At 38.1% G+C, this 25,363-nt stretch overlaps 2 protein-coding genes across 6 annotated transcripts in view; one reads left to right on the forward strand and one right to left on the reverse strand.

Annotated features, from left to right (window-relative positions):
• LOC107226047 (leucine-rich repeat and transmembrane domain-containing protein 2) overlaps positions 1–18,124 on the forward strand; it is a 31,502-nt gene extending 13,378 nt beyond the window's left edge. The window contains exons 1-4 of one of the 4 annotated variants that reach the window (XM_015666720.2): positions 7,293–7,785; positions 9,956–10,189; positions 12,347–12,507; positions 13,516–15,836. In XM_015666720.2, coding sequence (XP_015522206.1) covers positions 7,537–7,785; positions 9,956–10,189; positions 12,347–12,507; positions 13,516–14,113 — 1,242 coding nt within the window. In that variant the 5' untranslated portion in view covers positions 7,293–7,536 and the 3' untranslated portion in view covers positions 14,114–15,836. Of the gene's footprint in view, positions 1–7,288; positions 7,786–9,955; positions 10,190–12,346; positions 12,508–13,515 lie in introns of those variants that run through there. The other 3 variants (XM_046733311.1, XM_046733310.1, XM_046733312.1) reach the window with 3 other exon arrangements.
• Positions 18,125–20,607: 2,483 nt separating this feature from the next.
• Positions 20,608–24,638, reverse strand: LOC107226050 (lipoyltransferase 1, mitochondrial). Of its 2 annotated transcripts, none has more exons than XM_015666723.2 (4): positions 23,790–24,638; positions 23,450–23,557; positions 21,881–22,094; positions 20,608–21,436 (listed from the first exon to the last, which is right to left on the reverse strand). In XM_015666723.2, exons 1-4 carry the CDS (start codon positions 24,315–24,317, stop codon positions 21,090–21,092), a joined length of 1,197 nt encoding a protein of 398 aa, XP_015522209.1. In that variant the 5' UTR covers positions 24,318–24,638; the 3' UTR covers positions 20,608–21,089. The 2 variants fall into 2 exon arrangements, with proteins under 2 accessions (XP_015522209.1, XP_015522208.1); XM_015666722.2 differs by having other exon boundaries at positions 23,450–23,560.
• Between the last annotated feature and the right edge of the window lie 725 nt (positions 24,639–25,363).

Here is a 25,363-nt window from a genome sequence, read left to right on the forward strand (position 1 = left end):
TGTTCAAAGGTCACACGCTTTTTCGCGATATTTCTTCAAGAATTTTCGATCGATTGGTTTTTTTTTTATTTCCATTTCATAGGATATTTTTTTGATCAGTGCACAAACAGCTTAGGCTATGCGTAACATAGGTACGATGCGTTATTATAGTTCCATAAACGTATACGAAAGAATGATTTTTTCTGCTATACTATACTAATTAAGTTCGCTAGGGAAAAATGCCTTCCATTAAATGACTGGAATGGTTTCAGAATTGCGGAAATTGGTGAGTGTTGTTTAGTTTTACCGGAACGTCAAGGTCTTGGCCTGTACGTAATGACGCGCGCCGCTGGTTCTGTAGTTTTATCAAATTTTATTACACCGTACAAATTACTTCAAGTAATTATAATCATAACACGTGAGTAGAATACGGATAAACTTCAGTTACATACTGCACTGTACGATTCATTTACTGGTTGTTATCATTATGTACAAGTCTTGGCGTACGTACAATCACGTACACGTATATTATGCATAATGCCTATCCTGTTTTCGGAAATGTTGATATTGGTATTTTTATTGTAAATATTGCGCGCGTGCATCGATACGTACGTGTAAAAAATTTGAATATCCAAGTGTCTGTGATGTATATGCCCATATAATATGCATGAGTCCGATCGCATTGTCTATTGTATACAAGGGAAGTCACAGGTGCCGTGAGCTGCAAAACGCGCAACCCTTGACACACACGTGTGTCGCATAGCATAAATACTAAACTTCGGTCACCCGACGGTCTAATCTGCTATCGTATATTTTATGCGTACACGCTGGAAATGCGAAACGGATGCGTGTTACGTAATTCATACCCACTACAATGTACTAGGAAAGCCTGCGGATCGGTTAGTAGACGTACAGAGAGAGTTCCGGGCAGAGATTTCTAACACCGACGCTTACCGACATTTCGCCGGAGACCCAAACCCTTTTCCGCGACAGCGTCACCACCTCTGTCAGCGCGGTAAGGGTTTTGAGCCTCGGGCGAAACGTCGGTACGTGTCGATAATAGAAAATTGTCCCCAGAACTCTCCTTGCATATCTATTTCTGTTGCAAATCAAGAGACACTTGCCGCGGCTCGAGCATAACGTTTAATAATATAAACGTTGATCCGTTCAAGTTTAGCTCTCTCGATGACTTGCAGGTCGCTGGCACCGGTTACTCGCGGTTGATCGTCTGCAAACTGTGCCTCAATATTATACGTAGTCGTATACACGCACACCCATAAGTATCCAGCTCTTTATACCGCACGTTATACGCATCTGTTTTATAGCCACTCTCTTTTGTTATTCGTTGAATATGCTCGGTGTTGAGATACTCGCAGATTTTATAGTTCTATGGAGATTGGGTTTACCTCAAATATACCTGCATGCTAATTAGTTAGGTCAATGCGTCAAGGAAATATACAGAATTACTCGAACTTTCCGTCCAATATGTGTATATATTTGTGATTGTCAGTTTGATCCGGCGCATTGACTGCATAGTTAATAAATGACTCATTGTCAGCCTATTACCGCAAATTCTCTTGACGCATTTTAAAATCAGCAAAATATAGACAAAATCGTCATTATTATTAGTTTTATAATTTTTATCATTGTTGTTATTATTATTATTATTATTAATATTTTTCTTTTTCTGAAATGCATGCAAAATAGTACAGTTTTTATTTCAATGATTACAACTATTGTGTTTGTACGAGAAATGTCCGAAAAAAAATATCTCAAGGTTTAATAGACGTTTGTATAACAACGAATCAAGGGTATATTATTATCATCGTTCTTGTGTTACGGAATCGGTACGGAATTTGAGTCAAACTGCTGACGCATGCTATACACTGCTGATTTTATATGTGTAGCAGTACATACAAATACTTATATGCGCATGTATGCATATGTATGTGCATATATATGTATGTACATATATATGCAGGCGCGTATAGGTATTTGTATGTACCGTGGCTTACGCTGCGATGGTGTGTAAATATTATTTTAGGCATAACAATCGGTTTGTTGCTTGTGTGAATTGCGCAAATGCGATAAACGTATATTGTATTTACCTGTCCACGAGTAAATCGTATACATAACGATACGGTGCATAATATTCATCCGCTGACCAGACGCATACCTGCACGTTTATAGTTAAAATTATATATATGTGTCATACGAAGGGAGTATTTTTTTCCCCCCTTTCTAGACATTTCGTCACTTGCCAAGAAATTCTATGCTCATACCAATTTTCACTGCCGGTATATACATACGCGGTGTATATTGTAGGTATGAGTTAAAGTACCCAGGGCATGGACGATATCTATAACCTGCCCTGTTCGTTGAAGCGGTCTCCTGCCCTTGAGAGCCTATGGTTGTAAAGTCATTATAACTTCTTGCAATTAGACCTGACGTCATTATGATGATTCATGTTACTGTTGATGTTGTTGTTGTTGTTGTTGCTGTTGTTGTTGTTGTTGTTGTTGTTGTTTTTTTTTGTTTTTTTTTTTGTTGCTGTATACTATATATAATATCGATATGCGCTGAAAGAGTGATGCCTGTTACGAGGATTGACCACGTTCATCGCATGCACACGTATACCCATATACCTATACGTATAATTATGCGTGTATGGACGTACGACTGAACTTAAATGCGAACAGGCTTGATCGCTTCCTCCGATTACATAATGAACGAAAATAAACAAATAAAGAAAAAAAGCTTACATGCTACGAAAATATTTGCTATTTACCATTAAAACGGATGTCGTATATGACATAATGCACGCTCGAAACGGCTCGCTGCACGAGATTTTGCGATGCGTTTTAGTTTATATTTTTTGTTAATCATGATTTTCCGATGTAAAAAATCCCAAAACCCGCATGCCCGTGTAAACCTGGTTTATACAACTGTTCTGCACGTATTTATGTGTGTATGTACATCTGCACCTAATTAATGCCGGCGCTGGTATGATAGATTCGAGTCTCAAGTTTGTGGTTTGAATATTCTACGAGACAAGGTCGAGTTTAAAAGCGGTAACGAGAGTGGGAATACCTCAATCTTGATACTCCAATCTGTGGTGTTAAAGCTTAGTCAACAAAGATGCTCAATTTGGAGGATAAATATCATGCGACAACATCGTGTGTATGTAACACAATACACGTTGCACCACACGATCGAGCTTATGAGTTTATCACGTATGTATAGTAGCGAATAATATACTGCTCCGTGAATTAGATACAAAAAAAAAAATTACGAAAAGAAAAAAGTTTGACGTAAAACGTACACACGTGGACATCAATTAATTCACATACGACTAGTTTTTCGGTCGAGTCGATTACGTTGGCAACGCAGGCTGACAAGGAAGGTATCCCAGGTCGATATCTTCGATTTGATTTCTCTTCTAATGCGTTGTAGTAAACTAAAAACTAAGCGGCATGTATTATTTTTTTTTTATCTGCCATCAGACACTTTAAGAGATTGAAATTACCCTCCAAAGTAAGGCATGTCGAGGAGCGATTTCGCAGTTTCACCCACAAGAACATGACATTTTTTCAATCAATCCAACTGGAAAAGTTTTCTCACAACTAGAACTGAAAAATGTCATTTTCTCAATTAAAAAGAAAAAAAATTGCCGAATCGCCCCTTGACATGCCTTACTTTGGAGGGTGGTTTCACCCCCTTAATCTGTCTAATTGCAGATGAAAAAAAAAAAAAAAATACATGCCGCCTAGTTTTTAGTCTACCGTGACATATTACAAAAGAAATCAAATCGGAGATATCGACCTGGGACACCTTTCTTGCGAGTCTGCGTTACCAACGTAATCGAACCGGCCGATAAATTAAAGTCCATATGTGTACAACAGGTATAATATATAACGTCCTCTGTCTTTTGATGACGCGTGACAATTAACTCGACGGTTAGTTTGATAATAATTATATGTACACACACACACACACACACACACACACACACATGCATGTATATGAAATATATTACATGCATGTATATGAAATATATTATATGCATGTATAGAAAGGTGTTGAACGATTAATGTGATTTTCCTCGTAAATGTGATTTGTAATTTTTCCACTTGCGTCGACATCAAGAATGTGACGTGCAATCTGTGGTACAACCACACATATCATATACACATTGTATTATAAATGGAAAAGAGCGGAGAAACTCGGACCTCAACATCGTGCTACAGTCTCTCTCATTGTCAATTATTCCGTATTTACACTTTACGCTATAATATATGTGATGGTATACGCACAAGCCTACAATACGCGAATGTAAAATAGTATCGTCCAGCATACCGTAATGGGTGTGTATGCATAATACCTACAGAATGTACGGTGAGCCGGACGACCTCTGTTAATGAAATGACAATTTTTTATAATTTATCTACTGTTGCAATTCAGTAACTGCGTTAAAATCTGGAGTGAAATGTCCGTCGCAGCTAAGCTAGTGTTACATATGCACGTATATACACTGTATTTCATGTATGTCGTGCTTGTTGTTTTCCGGTATATATATATGTGTGTGTGTGTGTGTGTGTGTGTGTACATATGTATATCTATATATCTGCATGCATGCATAATACAACACACCTGTACGACGGTTTCGCTCGCGACGCATCGTGTGCGTGGTATAATATATCGCAACGATGACACCACCGTATTTTAAATTTTCCCTACACACCCTAGTCAACCGGAATTTGCATAATCGATGTGCCTTTTCGCCGTGTGATACGTACAAAGAAACATACGTGTGTGTACGTAAATCGTATTGTACATAAGCAGCTATTATACCATCTATCGATATATGCATGTAATGCCGGGTATATTGATCACGCCGAGCTCGCGTATTGCATTGTATGGCAATATACCTGTACGTCGTGGGTAAGTATGTATTTAGAGAAATTCGTAAATAGGGACGGGCCAAAGGCCAGGGGATTATCATTCGTTGAATCATTCATTGGCCATTTCAATTCAGTACGCACAGCCTGTATAGGTATACATATAGCATAGCACGTATAGATATTTATATACACGATATAAATAAATTTTGCATCTTTTCTCGCACAATCAGCTCTCCCGCGCAGCTGGTCGAAATGTTCGCTGTTCGATAAGAATCAACGCGAAGGTTCCGTGCATACGTGCATCATATACCCTGCGTACCTGCGTATATAAAAATACCGATGTATGTACAGTGTATGCATAATTATTGTATCCGCTGCGTGTAAAGAAAATTTGCATAACGTTAAATACGTCTGATCAGTATTCATCGGTTCTGCGTATCACGTTTTGTTCTCAAAAATAAAACGAAATGGCACCAATTATGACGGGATCGGGGTTAAAGGATGAAAGGGTCGGTATATGGAACGGCCGATATACCGAAATTTCAAACATGCGAAAATGGAATGACGAAATATGAATTGTTCGAAATTGTTACCGATTACAATTAGAATGTCTACTAATCAGTGACTCCAGATTTCCCATTCCCCATCAAGAACACTCATTACGAGAAGAATAGAAGATATATTGACAAACATGTACGTGTATACTCTCTACGAGCATATGTGTACGTATACAGCGCGTACCTGCGTGTATTAAATATTTTTTGCGAGACGATATGAGATTTTTCACTTCGACCTTGCAGCCCGTCACTGCAACTAATTGTAAACTGTTCCCTGCGCATACGCGCCGTGCAATATTGTGAGCTAGTATTGGCATGACGAGTGCTTACATTATACCTGGAGACGCTGCTGCACGCAGATGCGATGCGATATATACGTATATATACATTCATACATACATAGTTACGTACGTGAATAGCTAATATGCGACGGAAGATGAACAACATGTTTCGTTCGTTCGGTTCGAGAAAAAATATAAAAAATAACGGATAAGATTCCTCGCCGGTATTCGTCCGAAAAATATTTTTCACGCCTAACGAAAAGTATAATTATGCCGCAGCGTATTACGACGATATACGCTAACGATGATGATAGCTATGAACGAGGATACGGTGTGCTGTAACTGCTTTCTCCCCTTCCTCCTCCTCCTCCGTCCCCTCTTCTTCCCTAACTGCATTTGTTGCACGTATATGTCTATAATTATGATTGAAAAAATCGTATACAGGGTAATTTATTGAACTAGAGTAGATCGAAAATAATTTTTCTTAGAACTTCATATTCTAATCGGGCGCGATAGGAGCTCATAACTAGAAACACGGTATTTGTTTAAAATTTTATTTTTTTTCGTGGATGCTTTGGTCTGTCAACTTTGGCTTGAATGTTTTTATATATATTTATAAAAGGTAATTTTTCTAAACTCGGTTTAGTCGCTCTGAATTTTGGTCATGGATAATACTACTTAATTTTCAAAGAATTTTATACGGACATATGTTAAAAAAAAAAAAAGCCTGAGATTATCAGAATGATGTTTGTTTTTCTTACAATATGAATAAAAAATAATTAAATTGGGCAAGTTTTTGCGAATGCGCTTGTGTAGCATTTAGTTCATTTCCGTACATGTCGGAAATTATCCAGGATCCACCGCGTGGATTCAAAGGATGGTTGTGTGGGAACGGGTCGGATTCGATGTGCAGCAAACTCCACGCGGTAAGTCTCGGATAATTTCCGATGTGTGCGAAAAGGAAGTAAAAACTGCATAAGCGCATTCGCAAAAACTTGCGCAATTTGTTTATTTTTTATTCTTATTCTAAGAAAAGCAAACGTCGTTCTGATAATCTGAAGCTTTTTTTAAACATATGTCTGTATAAAGTTGGTTGACGATTAAGTAGCGTTACGCATGAAAATATTGTGGAGCGACTAAATCAAGTTACGAAAAATTTCTTTTTGTAAATAAAGAGTAAAACATTCAAGCCAAGGTTGGCAGACCAAAACTCTCCACAAAAATAAATAAACAAATAAATACTGTGTTTCTAGTTGTGAGATAACACAACTTTTCCGCCTTATTGGAATTTTAAATTCTGAAAAAGTTGATTTTCGATCCACCCTACTCTGACCACCCGATTCACCAGCGAAAGAGTCGCGTATTCTACGATTACGATAAGTATTCAGCAAAAGAGTCTGCATATATTTATGCATATAGATAGATTTTGCGGTAGAAATATCCAAATATCCGTAACACCGCTCCGACGTTACTGTATTTGTATTCTCAGAGTGTGACGCATAGGTCCGACGATACGGGGGACCTGTTAACCGAGATAAGATTACAGGGGCATTCGCTGTCTCTGTTTTTGCTCCTCTCCGTCTCTGTCCCTCCGCGCTTTCGTGTGAATCGTACCGACGGAAGTTGGCGGTGGTTATTATTACAGGTAGTGAGAAATAATCGTGTGACATCGAAGTGCGTTCACCTACTTTTTTGTGTCATATCTGTGCGGTCGGTCGTCGATAGGTGCGGAATTTAAAAGCGAAACGCGATTTTGTGGAAAATTGTAGGAAAAACAACAATAATAATAACAACAATATCGACGGCAGTGTGGCAAGAATGAAGGTTGCGCCGTTGTATTTTTTGATCGGTCACATTATCGTCGTCGGTATCGCCGGTGTTAAGTTGGATGTAAAAAGTGACGCGTTTTGCAGTAGCTTTTGCGTTTGCGACATGTGGTACAGACTGAGACGGGCCAGCTGTACCTCTCGGCATTTGTACAGCGTGCAAACTGGCGTCTCTAACGCCGTTCAGGCCCTCGATCTTTCGAACAACTCGATCTCGGCGCTTTTGAATTACGAACTTAAGGTGAGCAGGCTCCGAGCGATTCGCATCGCGTCAATAATACTTGGTTGCTTGCAGGTTTCTAAGTTGGACGCAGAATTTCGTTGACGCACCGATAACGCTCGGAAAGCGACGGTGGCGCCTCACAGCCATTATCGAACAAACTACTTGTGCTGTCTGTATAATAATATTATGTATCAGTGTGGCCCGAATAAAAAAATTTTTTTTTTTTTTTCTGCGGTGGATAGTAAAAGTTGATCTGCGTGCTAAAACAAATTCCTGTGAAAGGAGAGTCCTGTTGCGCAATTTTGAAAACGTAATAAAACTAAAAACAACCGTTGAAATGGGGTGTAAAAATAGGGTGAATCATCTTTGTTCTAGACAGTGTCTTGAATCAGATTTATATGAATATTTGTTTTGAGACAATACGATTTTAGACCGAGAATAGGTGCAAATCCCGATACTATCTACATGCACAACTAAGGAGGGTGAAAACTACCCCTATGCGTTGAATTTTGTAAATATAATGGTCATTCCGAGATCTCTGTTTGTCAACCGATGAATTCCAAGCGTTTTCAGTGTACGTTTACTGACAATTTTTTTCCGCTAACGAATTACATTCAAGAAAATACGTTTTTTTTTTGCATATGTTTATTTATAACAATTACAAACAATTATGGATTCGCAAAAAATAACAAGCATTCCAAAGATTAAGTATTTTTTCACCTGAAAATGCATTAAAAAATCAGGGTTTTACATGGAAAAAAAAGGGTGCAATATAGGGGCTTCCGTGACTGAAAGGGTTAATTGACCCCCAACCCCACCCTTAAACACAGGTCAGCGATTCAATATTTACCATCGACGCATGCGTGTGAATATTAGCTATTGTCATATGCTCAACCAACAATTAGAAACAATTTGATGCCGACGGTCACGGTTCGATGCATGTATAAATACGGCAGTAGGTATAAAGTATTTAGTATTTGCCATTCGTATCTATATATTTACAAAAGGTGTGAAACAAGTAACGAGCAAATTCATTTCTATTTCTATCTTTGCGTATAATTATTACCATCATCATCGAAGAAACGTCGATTTAAATGAGTTGCAGGCCGTAAGGTCGTGTGAATTTATTTTCGTGTTTCTTCCTTTTCTTTTTTTACATTCCATCTACCCGCTTAAACGATAAACTTCAGGGTCAAATCTTCAAAATTTTAACATCCTGTATCATTCGTCAGGTTCGCATGATACAAAGATTTCGTTATCTTTATCGCGTATCATCCTCCGCTTCCCAATTTCGTGTACAGTCGAGGTATACAATTCCTTTGCGCAACGTATGTTACAATTATACACTCGTTTATAAATCAGATCGATCAATTTCCTACAATTATACACCCACGTTTACCTACAACGAAGCACCTTGTATATTATTTCCCGCCTACCAATTACTGCGCAAATAAATCAAGGCTCGTATTAATTTTCTCCTAAATGTCAACCGTTGCACGGAAGTATACACGTATAATATATCCTAATATATGTGTATATAAAATTTGGAAATATTCTCGAGATATCGATGACGACCCGTAGACTTTATTTTTTTACGTTTCCTTATTAACTTATAACCGATTGATATTCGAAGCGAAGACAATTAGGAAGAGCACCGCAAGAATCTATCACTCGCTAATAATAGTGTATTCGGAACTAGAGGGGATAAAATAATGCACTCCAACAAAGAGAATAAAAAAATGAGTAACGAAATTTAAATGAATCGAGACGCGTTGTCCGTTCTGTGCTAAATTTGCACGAATGGTGTATACTTAGTACAAAGTACATACAGGCGTGTATAGCCTACACAAACCATGTAATATATTCTTGTAACGACGTCTGTGAATTGACTTTAGAATTCCATGGTTTGAAAAACTTGTTCGTATTACATTATACTTTGTTTGATTGCACGACGACGACATTTAACCCACGATGTTTCCCAGAGTTAAGGATCGTCATGGTTTATGGTCGTTTAGAGTGGTGTCAGTTATGCGTCACGCAGACAACCAATTATCGAAAAATTGGGCAAACGTGCCTGTAACAAGTTGTCGCATATCGAGGGAATATCCCAGATGAATCAACTGTGCCTATATTATGATGATGAAGGCCGCGGTGTGGGTTTTTATTTATGTTTTTTTGCTACTTTTAGAACACCGGCCTTGTGAACTTAAAGTATTTGAACTTGTCCGACAACTCGATAAGTGAAATTGGATCGTTTGCATTCGCGAATATCGACGATCTCGCGGTCCTCGATTTGTCCAGGAATCATCTGTATTACGTTCTCTGGGATACTTTCGTCGACAGTCGAAGTTTGCGGATTCTTCATCTCAATGGAAATCGATTTGGCACCCGGATCCCAGACTTACACTCAAATTCCATTTCGGTGAGTATGCACGGTTAAAAAAAGATGTCCCAGCAGATCTACTAAAATTGTTGAATTGATTTAGCCATTATTTTTAAACGTATTACCGAATGAAAATAAAATGAAATTTACTAATTAAATGTAGATATGACAATTTAAGTGTTAATGTTTAAAAAAAAAAAATTGTGTCGTAATCATCGTCAGAAATGTAAAAAATAACAAAAATGTAAAGTGGACATGGCATTCCACGTCAAATTTGAAACCTATGTATCTCACCCCTTTAGATTTTAATAATTTTTCAGTACGATGCCGCAACCGACCCAAAAGGGTCTCGGAATTGTTTTTAAATATTTCGAAAATTCACTGGTGGCCAAAAAAATATGCAAAAAAATTCCGATTGCAACATCGTACTAAAAAATTATCAAAATCTAAGGGGGTGAGGTACATGGGCTGCAAATTTGAGTTGGAATGTCCCATGTACGTATATAATATACGTATAATAACGCACAGTGTATGTATGGGAATGTAATGTGTAGATGATGTGTTTACCCTTTTGAATCCTTGCTTATGACGAGAAGCCACGTAAGACGGGCAAAGCCGTCTAATAAATGATGTGCGTATGTGCAAATCATTAATTACGAGAGGAATATTGTCGAAAGTTGACTATTTGAAAATTTGGTGATTTCGAAGTGTCAATTTTCAATAATACACAGTATACGTCTATAGGTGTACGCATTTCTCAACAATACGCGTATATATGATAATGTTTTTCCCCGCACGATACATATTGCAGTGGCAAAAGTTATTCCAATGGGAATTAACAATAAGTCTCGCATTTCAGGGGACCGGCCGCATTTGGATATTAATATCTTCTTGCTCGTCATTTCCAGACGATCAATTCAACCGATAACGTTTTAAATTTCTTTCTAATTGCTTGGGCGCTGCGTTGCATTTTATATACGCTTAATTATTATCATCGTCGTCATTATCGCCGTTCGGTAATCGAAAAAATCACGTACAAAGTATAAATATTATGAAGATGGAAAATCCTCAAGGTGATATTACTTACCGATGTTGGGTGTTTTAATAATTAGCGCTATGCCGGGAAGCATGGGCGTCGGTGTCGATTAAACACCCGGCGATCACACAGCCAGTGAATCTGGTCTCGTGCCCGTCGAGTGATCGCAGATTTAGAACAACAACAATGAACTAGACATATCGATATACGCATAATCACGCACCGTGCGCGACGCTGCAGATTTTAAGAACTCAAAAATCGGCACAGATCTTATTTGCCCGATGGTCGAATTTCGATTCTGCCGCCCCCTCGTTTGTTTCTAAATGAAGAAACAAAAATTCTCAGCCCAGTATTAATGTCCTAAATTGATTTTTACTATCCGCTGTAACGACGCCAAGTTTTCCATTTAAAATACACGTAATTTTTATATTCTAATGTTTAGTTTTTTACTGAGACGTCTAATCTTTGACGAAAAAAATTAATTTTACACGAAGTTGACGGGGATCGAGTGTACATTCAAGGGGGGAAAAAAGAAAAAAATGTATTTGCCGTTCTAAGGCATTTTTATCCTGCTGATTTGAATATGATTCTTTGTTTTAAATTAATAGCGGATGATTGCTACCTTGTTACCTTAATATCTCTTTGATGACTTCGATAGAACCTAAGATTCTTGATATTATATTTCTAAATAACCTGAATACGTAATAAACGTCATATATGACTGATATCTTTAATTTTTTTCTATCATTTTAATTGAATTAATAGAAAAAGAAATATTAAAATTCGCAGGGTAAAAATGCCTCGGAATGGCCAATACATTTTTTCTTTTTTTCCCCTCGAAAGTACCGTCGGCCCTTGTCAATTCTATGTGAAATCAATTTCTTTCGTCAAAGGTTAGATGTCTCAGTAAAATAATAATATCCGAAGATATAAATTACGTGCATTTTAATGGAAAACTTTGCATCGTTACAACGGATGATAAAAATCAAGTTAGGACATTCATATTGGGCTCAAATGTTTTGTTCTTCTATTTCTAGAAACAATGCTTGGTTTCCGATATATTTGAGCATATTTTTTAAAATGGCACACCCTGTATTACGTCACGCTATTGTAGATGATACGACTGAAGGATAAGATGAGAGTTTCTCAATTATTTCCAGGAATTGGGACTCAGCGATTGCCAGATAAGCCATGTGAACCGGCAGGCTTTCGCGGGGCTGAAAAATCTCCGGAAGCTTGATCTTTCGAACAACTTTATGATGCAAATTGACTATCGGGAAATTGAAATTCTACCCACGCTGCAGGTCATCAATTTGGACAAGTAAGATGATCCTGCATTTATTCTACATCTATGTATGTGTGTACCTGTATATCTATACGCTTGCGCAGTTCATTCCAATATAATTGTATCTTGAATTCCTGAGGTACTAATGAGTTTCTGATTGAGTTGAATGATTTAGCTGATATATCGTATATCCGGATGAAATATCGCCCATCACGTACTACGCGGTTTTCCGTTCATTTCAAGGAACAGATAATTAAAAACCGTGACATTTTTTCGATTTAAGAACCAAACAAAGCGCTACTGTAAGTAGGTACATACCGTCACTTTTGTATTGGAAAATAATTGCACGAATCAGAGAAGATGAATTTCTGTGATCATGTTCGGTATAGAATTTTCGTTATTTTGGGAAAATGGTGCTTGGTAATTTTTATTGAATTTCTTTGAAATAATAAGTAAGCTTTTTGTTTTCATCCGCAGTCGATCAGCATACGATACGTACAACACCTCGGTTGTAATTTATTGCAATTTTTCCAATTACACATTCGAAGTAAAAATAATTCAAGTACCTGTACTAACGAGGAAAGTATCTCAGGTCGATTTCTTCGATTTTATTTTTTTAGTAATATATTATAGTATGTAGTATATATTTTTATCTGCCATTAAAAACTTTAAGGGGGTAAAACAACCCCACCAAAGTAAGGTATGTCAAGGGGTGATTTGGCAGTTTTCTTCTTTTTTGATTGAAAAAATTATATTTTTCACTTCTCGTTACGAGAAAACTTTTCCAGTCGGATTGGTTAAAAAAATGTTATGCTCTTGTGGGTGAAACTGCGAAATCGCCCCTTGACATACCTCACTTTGGAGGGTGGTTTAACCACCTTAAAGTGTTTAATGGCGGATCGAAAAAAAATACGCGTCGCTTAGTTTTTAATATACTATAATGTGTTACAAAAGAACTCAGATCGGAGATATCGACCTGGGATACATACCTTGTAAGTTACGTACCACGTGTATTTCTGTATAACGTACGAATAACACAAACAGCAATCCTTGGTCCTGCGGGGACATGAAGAGGCTGTTATCGCACCTCGAAGATCGGAGCATCGTCTTCGATTCGCCGTGCAACAAATCGAGGAAAACGGGGGGCGAGAAAACGGCAGATCGAACGATGAAGAAGTTTGAAAAGATGATCGACGCGACGCGGCAACAGGATCAAAATCAGGACCGGGATCGGGAATACGGAGTCATGATGAGTCCAACGACCACGTGGATAACGGATCCGCCGCCTCCGGTGATCGGCGCTGGAAACAAATCGAAGAGCGAAACGATCATCGACCGCGACGGGTTACTTCACGCCTTAGCCGACGTTTCCCCCCTATGGATATTCGCCGTAGGCTTCTCCGTCGGCTTCGTGACCAGCATGCTCTTCACGTACATCTGGGTGACCGGCATGATCTCAGGATGCTGGAGATGCCCGAAAATACCGAGGCGCAACCTTGGCGCTACCCGCGACAACGCTTCCCAGAGGATATCGCTTCTCGGAGGTCATCCTGCCTGCCCTGGTACTCCTCCCCCACCCTACAGGGACGTCATCCTGAATTCGAGCTCCTATCCCACCGCACCCTCCGTCGTGTCGATTTGAACGAAGTTCCGCAAGAACCGATAGTTGCGCAAGCACCTATCGCGGTGTAGGAAATGGAAATCGTACGGAATCGGTTGAGAACGGCCAGTAGAGAAAATCAATTAACGTGGTACATGTATTTATAATTTCGACGATACTCTTCATCTTTGCACTCTCTCTCTCTCTCTCTCTCTTTTGACGAGCCGGTTGAAGTTAGTAACGTTATTGTAACGATGCGTGGTTAGGAAAAATTGTTACTTCATACCTACAGCACTGTCGGTAATTTAGTAAACCACAAAAAACAACACAGATTCATATTTTGCAAAGACAACTCGTTGAAAGTTATTCTAAAATTGAACAATTAATGAAGTTTTCGCTGATGTTTCGTGAACGTAACGTTACTAACTTCAGCTTCGTCTCTTTTGCCCTTTCTTTGATTCGACGGAAACGAGGTACACCCTGTAGAATATAATATATTGCTCTGTAAGATTTTGTTTCGTTATACTGCATATAATATCGTAATATAATGTAATATTGTTGTAAGAAAAAATATACGTGAAAAACGAAAGTTTTGTCTTTTAAATATATCATACATAGTTACATCGCCTGTCTAACAACGTAAGGTGGTACCAACCAAAAATGTGATTTTAGTAGCAAAACGACGTGTAACTTTCTTTTTTCACCATTAGCTCGGAAAATGTTCAAAACGTATAATTCAATTGAAGTCAAAGGCTTGAAAATCTAAAAGCAAAAGGTCATATGTTAGGCAGATGCAACCTTTTTCCATTAATAAGTATGCATTAATAAAAGATCAAAACAGAAACTCGTAACCGCCATGTCTTATTTTTGCAAATGCTCTGAAAGCCATTCAAGACGCGTGGATAAATGGAAATCTGTAAAAATTCAGAAGTCTTGGAATAAAATGCTCGAAGATAAAGACAGAAGATTATAACTGCAATTTTTTTTTCAATATGCAAACGCTTTAAAGCCTACTAGAATGCACAAAAAATTGAAACAAACAAAGTTATAGAATGAGGATGTCGATTTTCTGAACGTTTATTATCCAAATCGTCAATTTGCTCTTTTGCTATTTTGCTCTTAATTAAACCGATATTCAATTTCAACGTTTCCGACCATACTTTTATGTTTCAAGCTTAGATACAAAATAAAAAGAAAGAAAAAAAACAACAACATACGCCCTTTTGCTTTTTACAACAGCAAAGAGCCACAAAACGGCGCTTTCGACCTTTTGTCATTAGACACGCGACGTATATCGGTCATAATGTATAGAAATATGGTATATACGGCCTGTGCGTGTGCGTGCGTGTGTATGTAACATATATATGTATATAGTTTCATAATCTCGAGAAGTAATTTAGAGTGAAGAAACGCTATTGCAACCGCATGCCGCGTCTTTTCTTTCATTAAACATACCATGCTGCTTGTATACCTTAAATGCAGGTGCTTATGGGCATGTAATACTGTAATTAACCGCCGATCGTGCGACGGTAGCCCATGTACATCACGACAAATTCGTCTAACGACGCGTTATAGGCATACAGATATATCTATATAAATGTATATAGGTATGTATATGTAATAGACATAACTGGTGTTACAGGCGTGGCCAGTCGAGAATATTCCAAGTGTTGTAGTCTGATTGTCAGATGAGATGGTTAATATCTAATAATATATATGTTAGAGTGGCTCACCAAAACAAGTGTTTTTATTTCAGTGCCGATGAGGTAAAAAAAAAAATCCCTTAAAAATTTTTTCTCGATCGGATAAGATTTAATATATTATAGATAAAATATTGTCGCCTACAAAAATGGTCTCTTGATATTTTTCATTTTCTTCTATATTTTCACGCAAAATAGACCGGGAGTTAAGGTGTGCATTTTTTTTACGTGTTATGTCAATGTAAAAACGAAAACTCGAAAGGGGAACCTATAAATCTTATCCGATCGAGATCAAATTTTCAGGGGATTTTTTTTTCATCATAAACAACAGTTTTACGAGGGATCCGCACTGAAAAAAAAAAATACATATATATATATAGATATTTATGTGTATACTACAATATTGATGCTGACGTATAATGCAATGGGGAACTACCGTGATAACGATCTACTACGGTGACTATCTTATAAACACCACGTGTGGGTTATACGAGATGTTACGTGTGAGTTGATGCGACGTAGTGTATGAAAAAGATCAGAATATCTCGAAAACTCGTCTAGCAGCATCCCGGATGAGATAACTATACGTATGTATAATATACTTGCGGTTAATTTCCGCCACAGAGCAGCCATTGACGTATGTATCGAAATTATACGGCTAGGTACAATTATATCATCCTTAAACATCTGCGAATGCCTGAGTGCCAGTCGACTCACGTTAATGATAACGGCGCCGGTATTTCCTCATACGGTATACATGCTTAATTAACGCGCTTACGGACCTGTAAGTTTCACCACTATATCACGTTCACTGAACTGACAAAATATCAATAGCAACAACAACAACAACAACAACAATCGTTTCTATGATAACGTAACAGCGACGCGCTCTGTTTGCGTATTTCACCTAAACACGCTAGATTTTTATCTCTGTGCATTTACATAGGTATATTATATACATTTAGGGAATGCCTTATTTCATTTCGACGTTGTCGTATGTATCTCCAGATATCGAAGTTCAGGTATCTGAAGCGCGAAAAAAGCGCAACAGCCCTATCCTATACGCAATTCTAAACAAAAACACTCCAAGACGTTTTCATTCGAGGCAGAAATAAAGAAATGGCATGAATTCTACGAGTTTACCTTTGGTATTTTCTAGAATCCATTCGTCCCATTTCTTTGTTTCTGCGTCAAATGGAAATGTGTTGATATTCTTTTTTTTTTTTTTTACCGACGACTGACGACGTCAGTTCCTCCGTGTCCCTTTTCCCCTAGAATTCGTCATGACACCGAGTCGTCCTTCCCACTTTTCAATTCATCACGGTCTTCCTCTTTGCCGCCACCTTCTCCAGCAACAGGTTGCCAACGCATCTTGGCTCTTGATTATTCCAATTTTCATTTAACTACACTTGAATAAAATGGTCCCTAACGGACTTGACACGCCTTGCTTCAGAGGCTGGTTTCACCCCCTTAAAGAGCTTAGTGGCAGATACTAAAAAAATACTTGTCGCTTAGTTTTCAGTCTACTATAACATATTACAAAAGAAGTCGAATCGGGGAGATCGACCTAGGATACCTTCCTTGTGAGAAGCCCCACCTACATACAATACGTCAACGTCGAAATCGACCAGGACACTCCTTAACCATTTCCTGTGGTACGCGGTTAAAGTTAGTAAAGTTATCGCAACGAAACATTGGGGAAACCATGACTATTTTCTTATATTTACAACGACTTTCGGGATTTGAGCCTATATATTTCTTGTTTCGTTACGGCTTACTGTCAGTTAGTGCAATAATCACGATAATCTTCTTATACCCGTCTGTGCGGGACTTGACCCCCGGCTTGTCGAGTCAGAATTTAACTTTGGGTAGAACGTAAAAGCTAGACAAGGACTGTAATTGTGGAAAGCCGTGACCCAATGTATTACACGTACAAGTGCATACATGGATATAACCTACCTGTGTACACTTTCTCGCTACGTACGGTGGGAATCTCGTCGAACAAGCTACCAGGTATATGATATGCATAACCTTCGGTCGAACATGTTCACGGTGAGCTGTTTTAGGAACGTTAGGGTAAACCCTGAACTCCGCAGTCGAATGTATCGCGTATTTATACGTACCGCACGTTGTGTAATATATTGAAAATTTTCTCAAATATTTTTCACGTTTCTTTCAAGTACATTATTCATCGTCCAACGGGCGTGAAAATATACCTACATAATATAACGATATGATACATTGACATGACATTTTTCCGCCAAATGGTCGATGCCCTCTCGTTGATTAATGATACCTGTATATGTGTATTATACGTGATATTTTTTTAAGGTTGCCGCCGAGTGGGCGAAGGTCTGCCGTTCACTAAACTATGAAATACATTTTTACCGATTATTTCTCTTCTTTTGTAACCAGATACATACCTATAAGCTTTATTCAAGGTAGAAATTGTGCCTCTTCTCATTCGTCATTGATGTTCATGTCACAATTAACGTTACTAACCCCGGAGATTTGAAATTTCATTATCAATTAATTACTATACATCACCGCTGCGAATTTCGGATAATCAGGATTGCATACCATGTACGTGGTATCAAGGCTTTGCAAAGTGATCCGTTTCACTCGCACATTGGCCTGCCTACATCACTTCCGTTTATCTGACCGACGTTGTTGACTTTTTGAAGGATTGGACTTTGATTGGAACCTTGAGGGGCGCGTTGCTTGAGAGGCCTGACTAGACGTTTATATATATATATATTATTTTTTACATCAATGATACTCTCTTCTAATCGACTGCAAGGGAGCAATGTACGGATAAACCGATCATCAAGGAGGTTCGGTGTCGTTTTCTCGGCCTTAAATACATGTACTATCTAGCTACGGCGCGCGGTATCAAAAGCCTATGATCAAACTGCTTGCTTTTGTCATTGGGTTGAGGATAGCGTGACAGTAGTCACGTTGGCGAAAAATTATACGGAAGAATGAAGAATAAAATTGTTTTCTACTGACTACACGAATTTCATTGATCACAGGAATATCGAGGAAAAGCATGTTATTGTACCTATAATATAATAGCCAATGAAATAGGAGTGAATAAAAATTCACATTAAAATCGTGTCGTTATATTTTTATAGATAAATATACAGCCAAGGTTGGGTGAACTACGATGTTGAACTGTTTTTCGTACACGATTTCTCACGTATTTTCTTCATTTATACAAACATATAACTATGTATACGTATGCGGCAATTAGTGTCCCAATTAGTTTCCGAGTAGAGGCTTCGAATATCGATATCCAGATACGACGCGCGACGCGCAATCAATTGTAAGGGTGCAGGTTGGAATCGAAAGTTTAACGATTCGTTAAACCAGGTATTATCAAAGAAGATAATATCTCATTTCAGTTTTCAGAAAGAAGTAACATATTAATTGGTTATTTATCCTCGTTCGAAGCGTCGTTATGGCTGACGATTAGTTAGGAAGTTAGGGTTTAATTACTTTTGATAAGTCAAATGTCGAGTTTTTGTTTATATTCTTTTCAAACGTTTATTCACACGCAAGTAAAGCTGATGATTATATGATTGAATTTTACTGCAAGTGAAACTTTTTATTTTCATTATTATTAATTGTCTTTTTTATACCTCTTTTTTCAGGATTTGCAAGTGCTTCCTGGTTTCCTTATTTTATTTTATTTTATTCATTCTTCATTCAGAACGTTCTTTGGAATCGTTTTTACATACTCTGAATTTGACAAGAAATTTATAACCAGACATGCTACTACCGAATGCAATAAATTTTCGAACTATATATATAATTTCAGTATGCATGTAAATTATACGTCTGTCCATCGATCCAAAACGCAGAGTATTTTTGTAGTCATGTATGTCACGTAGCGCATAAAATCACGAGGTTGAAGTTAGTAACATCACCATAACGATGCGTGTTTATTAAAAATAGTCATTCCGCACCTTTAGAATCGTGTAAATTTAGTAAAGCATAATAAAGAAAACATACTGATACTCCGACAAGCGATCTTTCCAAAAGTTATTCTAAAGTTGCCCAATAACGAATATTTCCCCAATACTTCCTTACGTTAACGTAACTAATTTCGACCTCTGATAAGATCTTACTAGGTTTGACGCTTGTGCTTTAAATTCATTGATATTGCCCGTAATGGTAATGTCTATTCAGCGTCTTCGCGTCTGTATTCACGCCTCTTTTATTCGTGTCATCAATCTACCGTGTTTTCTTTGTACGTATTCGTGTATTTACGCAGCAGCAATCGGGTTTGATAAAGCGAAACAAGCTGGAAAGGTGTTTCCCGACAAAAGGTATTAATTTTTTTTTTTTTTGTAGTCCCAACTGATTCGAAACCTTTTCTAATTAATTATTCATCGTCACTCGGTGGTACAACAGCTTCCACCCGTTGTATCTATGCCCATATATAGGAATAAAAATGAATGGCTTTCTTCATGGCCGACCTCAAAAACACGAAGAGTTAATCTTCGGGTGACTGACGCGCAAACTCTGATTATCACCATTGCATCACTTTAATGATATATCCACGAGTGGGAAATGATAATGTAGTCGAGGAACCGCAGAGTTACAAGCCATCGATATACGTATTAGGAATTCCGACATTTGAATCCGGCAGTTTTCGATTGAAAATTTGTTTTTCTCGTGTAAGCCATAAATTCTTTACGTGGAAAAATTTACGGTCATATTCTTATAGAGTCCGCTATTCCAAACAGTTAACTCGTGCGTAACGCAGGTGGATGAAAAGAGTTTAGCTATTCCCATATTTTGTTTTCGTTGAAAAAAAGAATACCTGCACGGTTTAGGTAAATATATTTATTACTGTCGTAACATACGTAATATTATTGCAAATACGATACACTAAATCATTATACATGAACTCCTGCTAATATTATACAGCGAAACTTGTCGAACAAGTCTAATATATCATTTAATAATCAAGTAGCAAAATAACGATTGATATAAAATCCACTGTCGGACGAATAAACGAATTTAATGATTATGCAGTTTAATAAATTAGCATGTTCGTCATAGGCCCGAATTAGTTATACAGATATGACAAAAATACTTTGAAATAATCGTAATCGCGAGGAGAACCCACTAATCGGTGAAGTAGATCAATACTTAATCATTCACAATATTTACAACGAATCAGTTCCTTGACCCTTGGAAGAAACAACATTGTTCCGATGGTTACAAAACATACAATTACTGTGTACATTTTTATTTTTGTTATTACCTATGTAACCAGTACAATATAGACATTCTGAGGCAAACTATTATTACTGAGATGCAGCCATGTTGCTCATATTCATCGATTGCGGTAATTGCCTTACTTTTTTACAACCAATAGCTTTAGCAACTCTGTTTACCGTATCCTCGGAATATCGTGAACCTTTTAAGCTAGTCACGACGCTGGCGTCTTCGCGAAAATTCGCTACCTTCAAGCTGGTCGGTAGGCTCATCTTAATCTCTTCGACGATACCATTCTCAATGTCCAATGTCAATGTCAGCTCGTGCACCTCTCCGTGTATCGTTGACAGCTCCAGTTGTTGGGTTACGCTGAATTTCGGTGTCTTTCCGAAAGTCCATTCCCACGAAGCAAATTCGTCGCGTAGCATTGTTATACCTGAAAGGGAGATAAATTTTGCCCGTCTATATTATTTTCATAAGATCAAGATTAAGGGATTGCCGTGATTTTTCGTCCAAGACGAATACATACTTATATAGCGTCAGGTGGCGATATCTGTCATTTATTAACAATAAGATTTCACAAGATAAAGTAGAATTTTGGTAATAGGCAATTCAGTGTCTCGCTTGTTATGTGCTGTGATATATTTAACTTGTCTTTATTTGAGAAACAACCGGCAACTCTATCTTTCAATTTTCTGTTATTGCCTACTTTAGACCACATTGGTTGGCGAGCTCGCAATACCCAAGGAATTATTGTTATATAAAGTTGAAACGAATTTGTTGGCCCAGCAGCATTAATGTATGAGGAGCTTGATACTCTAAAGATCCGTTTGCCTGCCAGTTTCATTCGTGATAAGGAAAACTTGAGATTCCGTTGTACCTGGAAACCAATCCTCAGTGGGATTGATCATCTGAAACCCTTTTTGTTGCTGTACCAGATCTTGGCCCCCATCCTCTAAGGTCACTGCTCGCGTTCTGAGATATTCCCAGCCTATAGCGCTGAGTAAGTTATCTGGATGAATGTGCATGTTGATGTCGGTTAAATTCTTCACAAAAGAACGGACAGACTCTGTCGCGTTTGTTGTTATTCCTTTCTGCAACCAAGTAATAAACGATATAAAAGATTGTTACAAAGTAAATTATAGTAACAGGCAAATATCTGTAATGGAATTTGGAATTTCACTCAGGACATAAAGCATGAGAATCATAAAAATGAGCAATAAACACGACCAAGATTTCTAACTAGTCGACGAACATTTTTTCATTGTAGGACAATTTAGGTAAGATCTCGCCAACGCAATAACAATCATTCCAAGTCTTCCACATTCCCGCATCAAAGACCACCTTGAATTTGTAACATCAGCTTTTCACCGAGAATATGGAAATGTAACAATTTGTTAGCAAAGGCTCAACAACATTAGCACTTGGAAGGCATTGTAATTTATAAAGCAGAACTACAACTGTGTTTACTTAAGTAGAGACAAAACAGTGTAAAGATAACATATGCGTACGTGATAAATTGTAATCGCAGCACACTTTTTTCCACTTTTATTTCATTTTCTGACCGAAAGTTTCACCACGGTCTAGACACAGGATCATGTTGTTTATTCAACGGTCTTTGCAAGTTCAGAGATAAACATCTAACAGCTGTTCGTAGGTCTAATTATTCTTTCGTGTATTATGTAAGACTTGACTAATTTTAAGAGCAGAGTTGCGTACATACATAGCAAGAATTATTACAAAGTATCATTATACATAATGTACCAACTACAAGTTGACCCTTTACGTAAACCGACTGTTGATTTTACACTTGGAGTCAGAAAATATTTTTAAAATATGCCTGTGAAGGCAATTCAACCTTGTATATAAATAGAGTACGAGTTTTCTCAACCACTTTTAACACTAAAAAAGATGAAGTTAATATTGAGAGATTTATCAATCACAATACCCCTGAAGGAATAGATTCACATTCAACGAAACCCAGATCAAGTAAATCAAATTTTCTTTAAACATCTAGAAATTTTACTTGAAAGATATAACAAATCGTGATTAGATCAGCTTGAACGGTGTAGCAGATATTTTTGTGAAGAAGTGAAACGTGAGGCGCTCGGTTTTGAATCCATTCAGTTTTATTTCGGTTGTTTCTAGAATTCTATGAGCACAAATAGCTTTGGCCTGCATATCTACTATGAAATAGTTGCGGGATTCTAAACCTGCTCTGCGTCGTTACGATAGAACACAATAATCAGTGGGTCAGAGTTTATTGATAATGTATGTCATGTTATGAAGAATATGTTCTTTGCTGAGAAAGTCAATAAGAAGCTGCGAGTAGTAGGATTTCTTAAAAACTGTCGACTGCAAATATCAATATAAATTATTGCAACTGGTATTTGTCCTCAACAATTTGCACATATTTGTTATAAATTAAATATTTTAATATTAATTTTACCTCTTTTTTCTCAAGGGCCAAACTCAAGTTGGGCTTGTTCACGTTCACCAGCAATGTACAATGGTGATAAGCATTAGGCCTTCCCAGTTTGGCAGCGGAGCCAGAAACCTGCTAAAATAATTTTGGGAATGAAACAGGGAAACATAAATAATTGGAAAAAACATAGCTATAGCTGTTTATAGTTTCGAAATGGAAAAGAAATGAGTATAAATCGAGGGTCAGAATTAGCTGCTGAAAAAATCTTCCATATAAGAACTTCCAATTATATACAAAGATGTAGCGAATGATATATGTTTTTCATTTATTTAGGCTTTTTTGTTTCCAGCCAAAAGTATCGTACCTTGAATTCACCGTCAACGACGACATCCTCGCGCTTGTTAACGTTAGCCTTGATGCCCCACTGTCTGTACAATGCTCTGCAAATGACATCCAGGTTGTAACGGCGATTGTACCGTTGACGCGGGGTGAAAAAGGACAAATTAAGATTGCCCATATCGTGGTAAACCGTGCCACCTCCGCTGTTGCGTCTTGCCAAAGATATTCCATTTTCGTCTATTGCTGCCATGTTGGACTCCAGCCAAGGATTTTGATGCCTCCCTACGACTACACATGGCTCGTTTCTCCATAAAAGTAGTATGTGATTATCGGCGAAGTCATAGTTGCGATAGAACCAATCCTCTAGGGCTAGATTTGTGAATATATCGGTGGACTGCGAAATGTATACAGATTTTCGTATCGCATCTTCGGAAATGTCATTCCCAGATTGAGTAGAAGCGCAACGAACCGACGAGCCGCAAACGTTGATCAAGTTACCGACCAGCCTCACAGATCTTGCAGCGGCAGCTCCGTTTTTTATGACGAAGCTCATGTTTGTTTCTTTGTCCGAATTTCTCTTACACCAATACTCTTTATTATTATTTACTTAGACTTGATCACGTGTCAGGTTGTACTTATAAATATCTTCTTTATGTTGTATCAATTATTGACTTGTTTATTTGTTTGTTTATTTATTTATTTATTTGTTTATTTATTTATATATTTTCAGTCTTTTTGGGCTTTAGATCAGCTTAGTCTTTGAGGGGTTGTACGAGTACAGTGTATTTATATGATTTGCTGGCGTTCACAGCGATGAATCCAAGGTCCGCGCAGAGATGTAGGATGGATGATTGGGGCAGTGATGATGGATTTGCGCAGACCTAGCAGCCGCAGGGCGCAGGTGATACGTCCGACTGGGTGGCCGTTATTGCGATCAGGTAATCATGCAGGGCTATGGTTTGGTGCAGCCACTTCCAGGTTTGGTCCAACGTATTGATACGGTACCTGATACCCAGACAGTCTCGGCAATCCTTTTGCATTCCTCCGTGTGCTGACAGATTGAAGGTAGGAAGCAACGAAGCGTCGGTAGGAACTCCTTAATTCGATAGATCGATCCGCGATCTGTGACGAGCGCCGGCGTCAATCTCCCAGGAATCCCAGAATAACGCTCCTCGGGCTTTGCGTGAAGAACCAAGTTCCTCTTTGTCGTTTAGAACGTGGATTTTCTGCCGTCGGCAGATTCGCTCCTTGCTTTTCGAACTCTCACATGTATAATGTATTCTCAGCTCCTCTCGATCTCCGTTATATTAACCAGCCCTGTGGGCGGAGCCGTTTAAAGAGGTTATCTAGGTTCGCTCGTGGAGCACGAACACAGGGCGCAAAGTGCAGCTGATTTGCGCGTGGCCGCTGCGCAACCGCAATGGGAATCTGCGTTCGACTCTGCTTCATTTTTTATGCCATTCGACAACGCGGCGCGTTCGAACACCCCGCGGATGATTACCAGTGTTGCCAGATTGCTGTCGCCCTAATCTCCCAGGATAACTTTAAAATTTTCCGAGATTCTCCTAAATCTTGCTAAAATTTTTAACCGACAAAACG

The sequence above is a fragment of the Neodiprion lecontei genome, chromosome 3, assembly GCF_021901455.1.
Source record: "Neodiprion lecontei isolate iyNeoLeco1 chromosome 3, iyNeoLeco1.1, whole genome shotgun sequence".
Lineage (NCBI taxonomy): Eukaryota > Metazoa > Arthropoda > Insecta > Hymenoptera > Diprionidae > Neodiprion > Neodiprion lecontei.

Coding starts and splice junctions, on each gene's coding strand:
- LOC107226050 (XM_015666722.2), bottom strand. CDS start 24,317: ATGAGCTTCGTCATAAAAAACGGAGCTGCCGCTGCAAGATCTGTGAGG. Junction 22,095..23,449: donor TGGCCCTTGAGAAAAAAGAG/GTAAAATTAATA, acceptor ACTTGGTTGCAG/AAAGGAATAACAACAAACGC. Junction 21,437..21,880: donor CACTGAGGATTGGTTTCCAG/GTACAACGGAAT, acceptor TCTCCCTTTCAG/GTATAACAATGCTACGCGAC.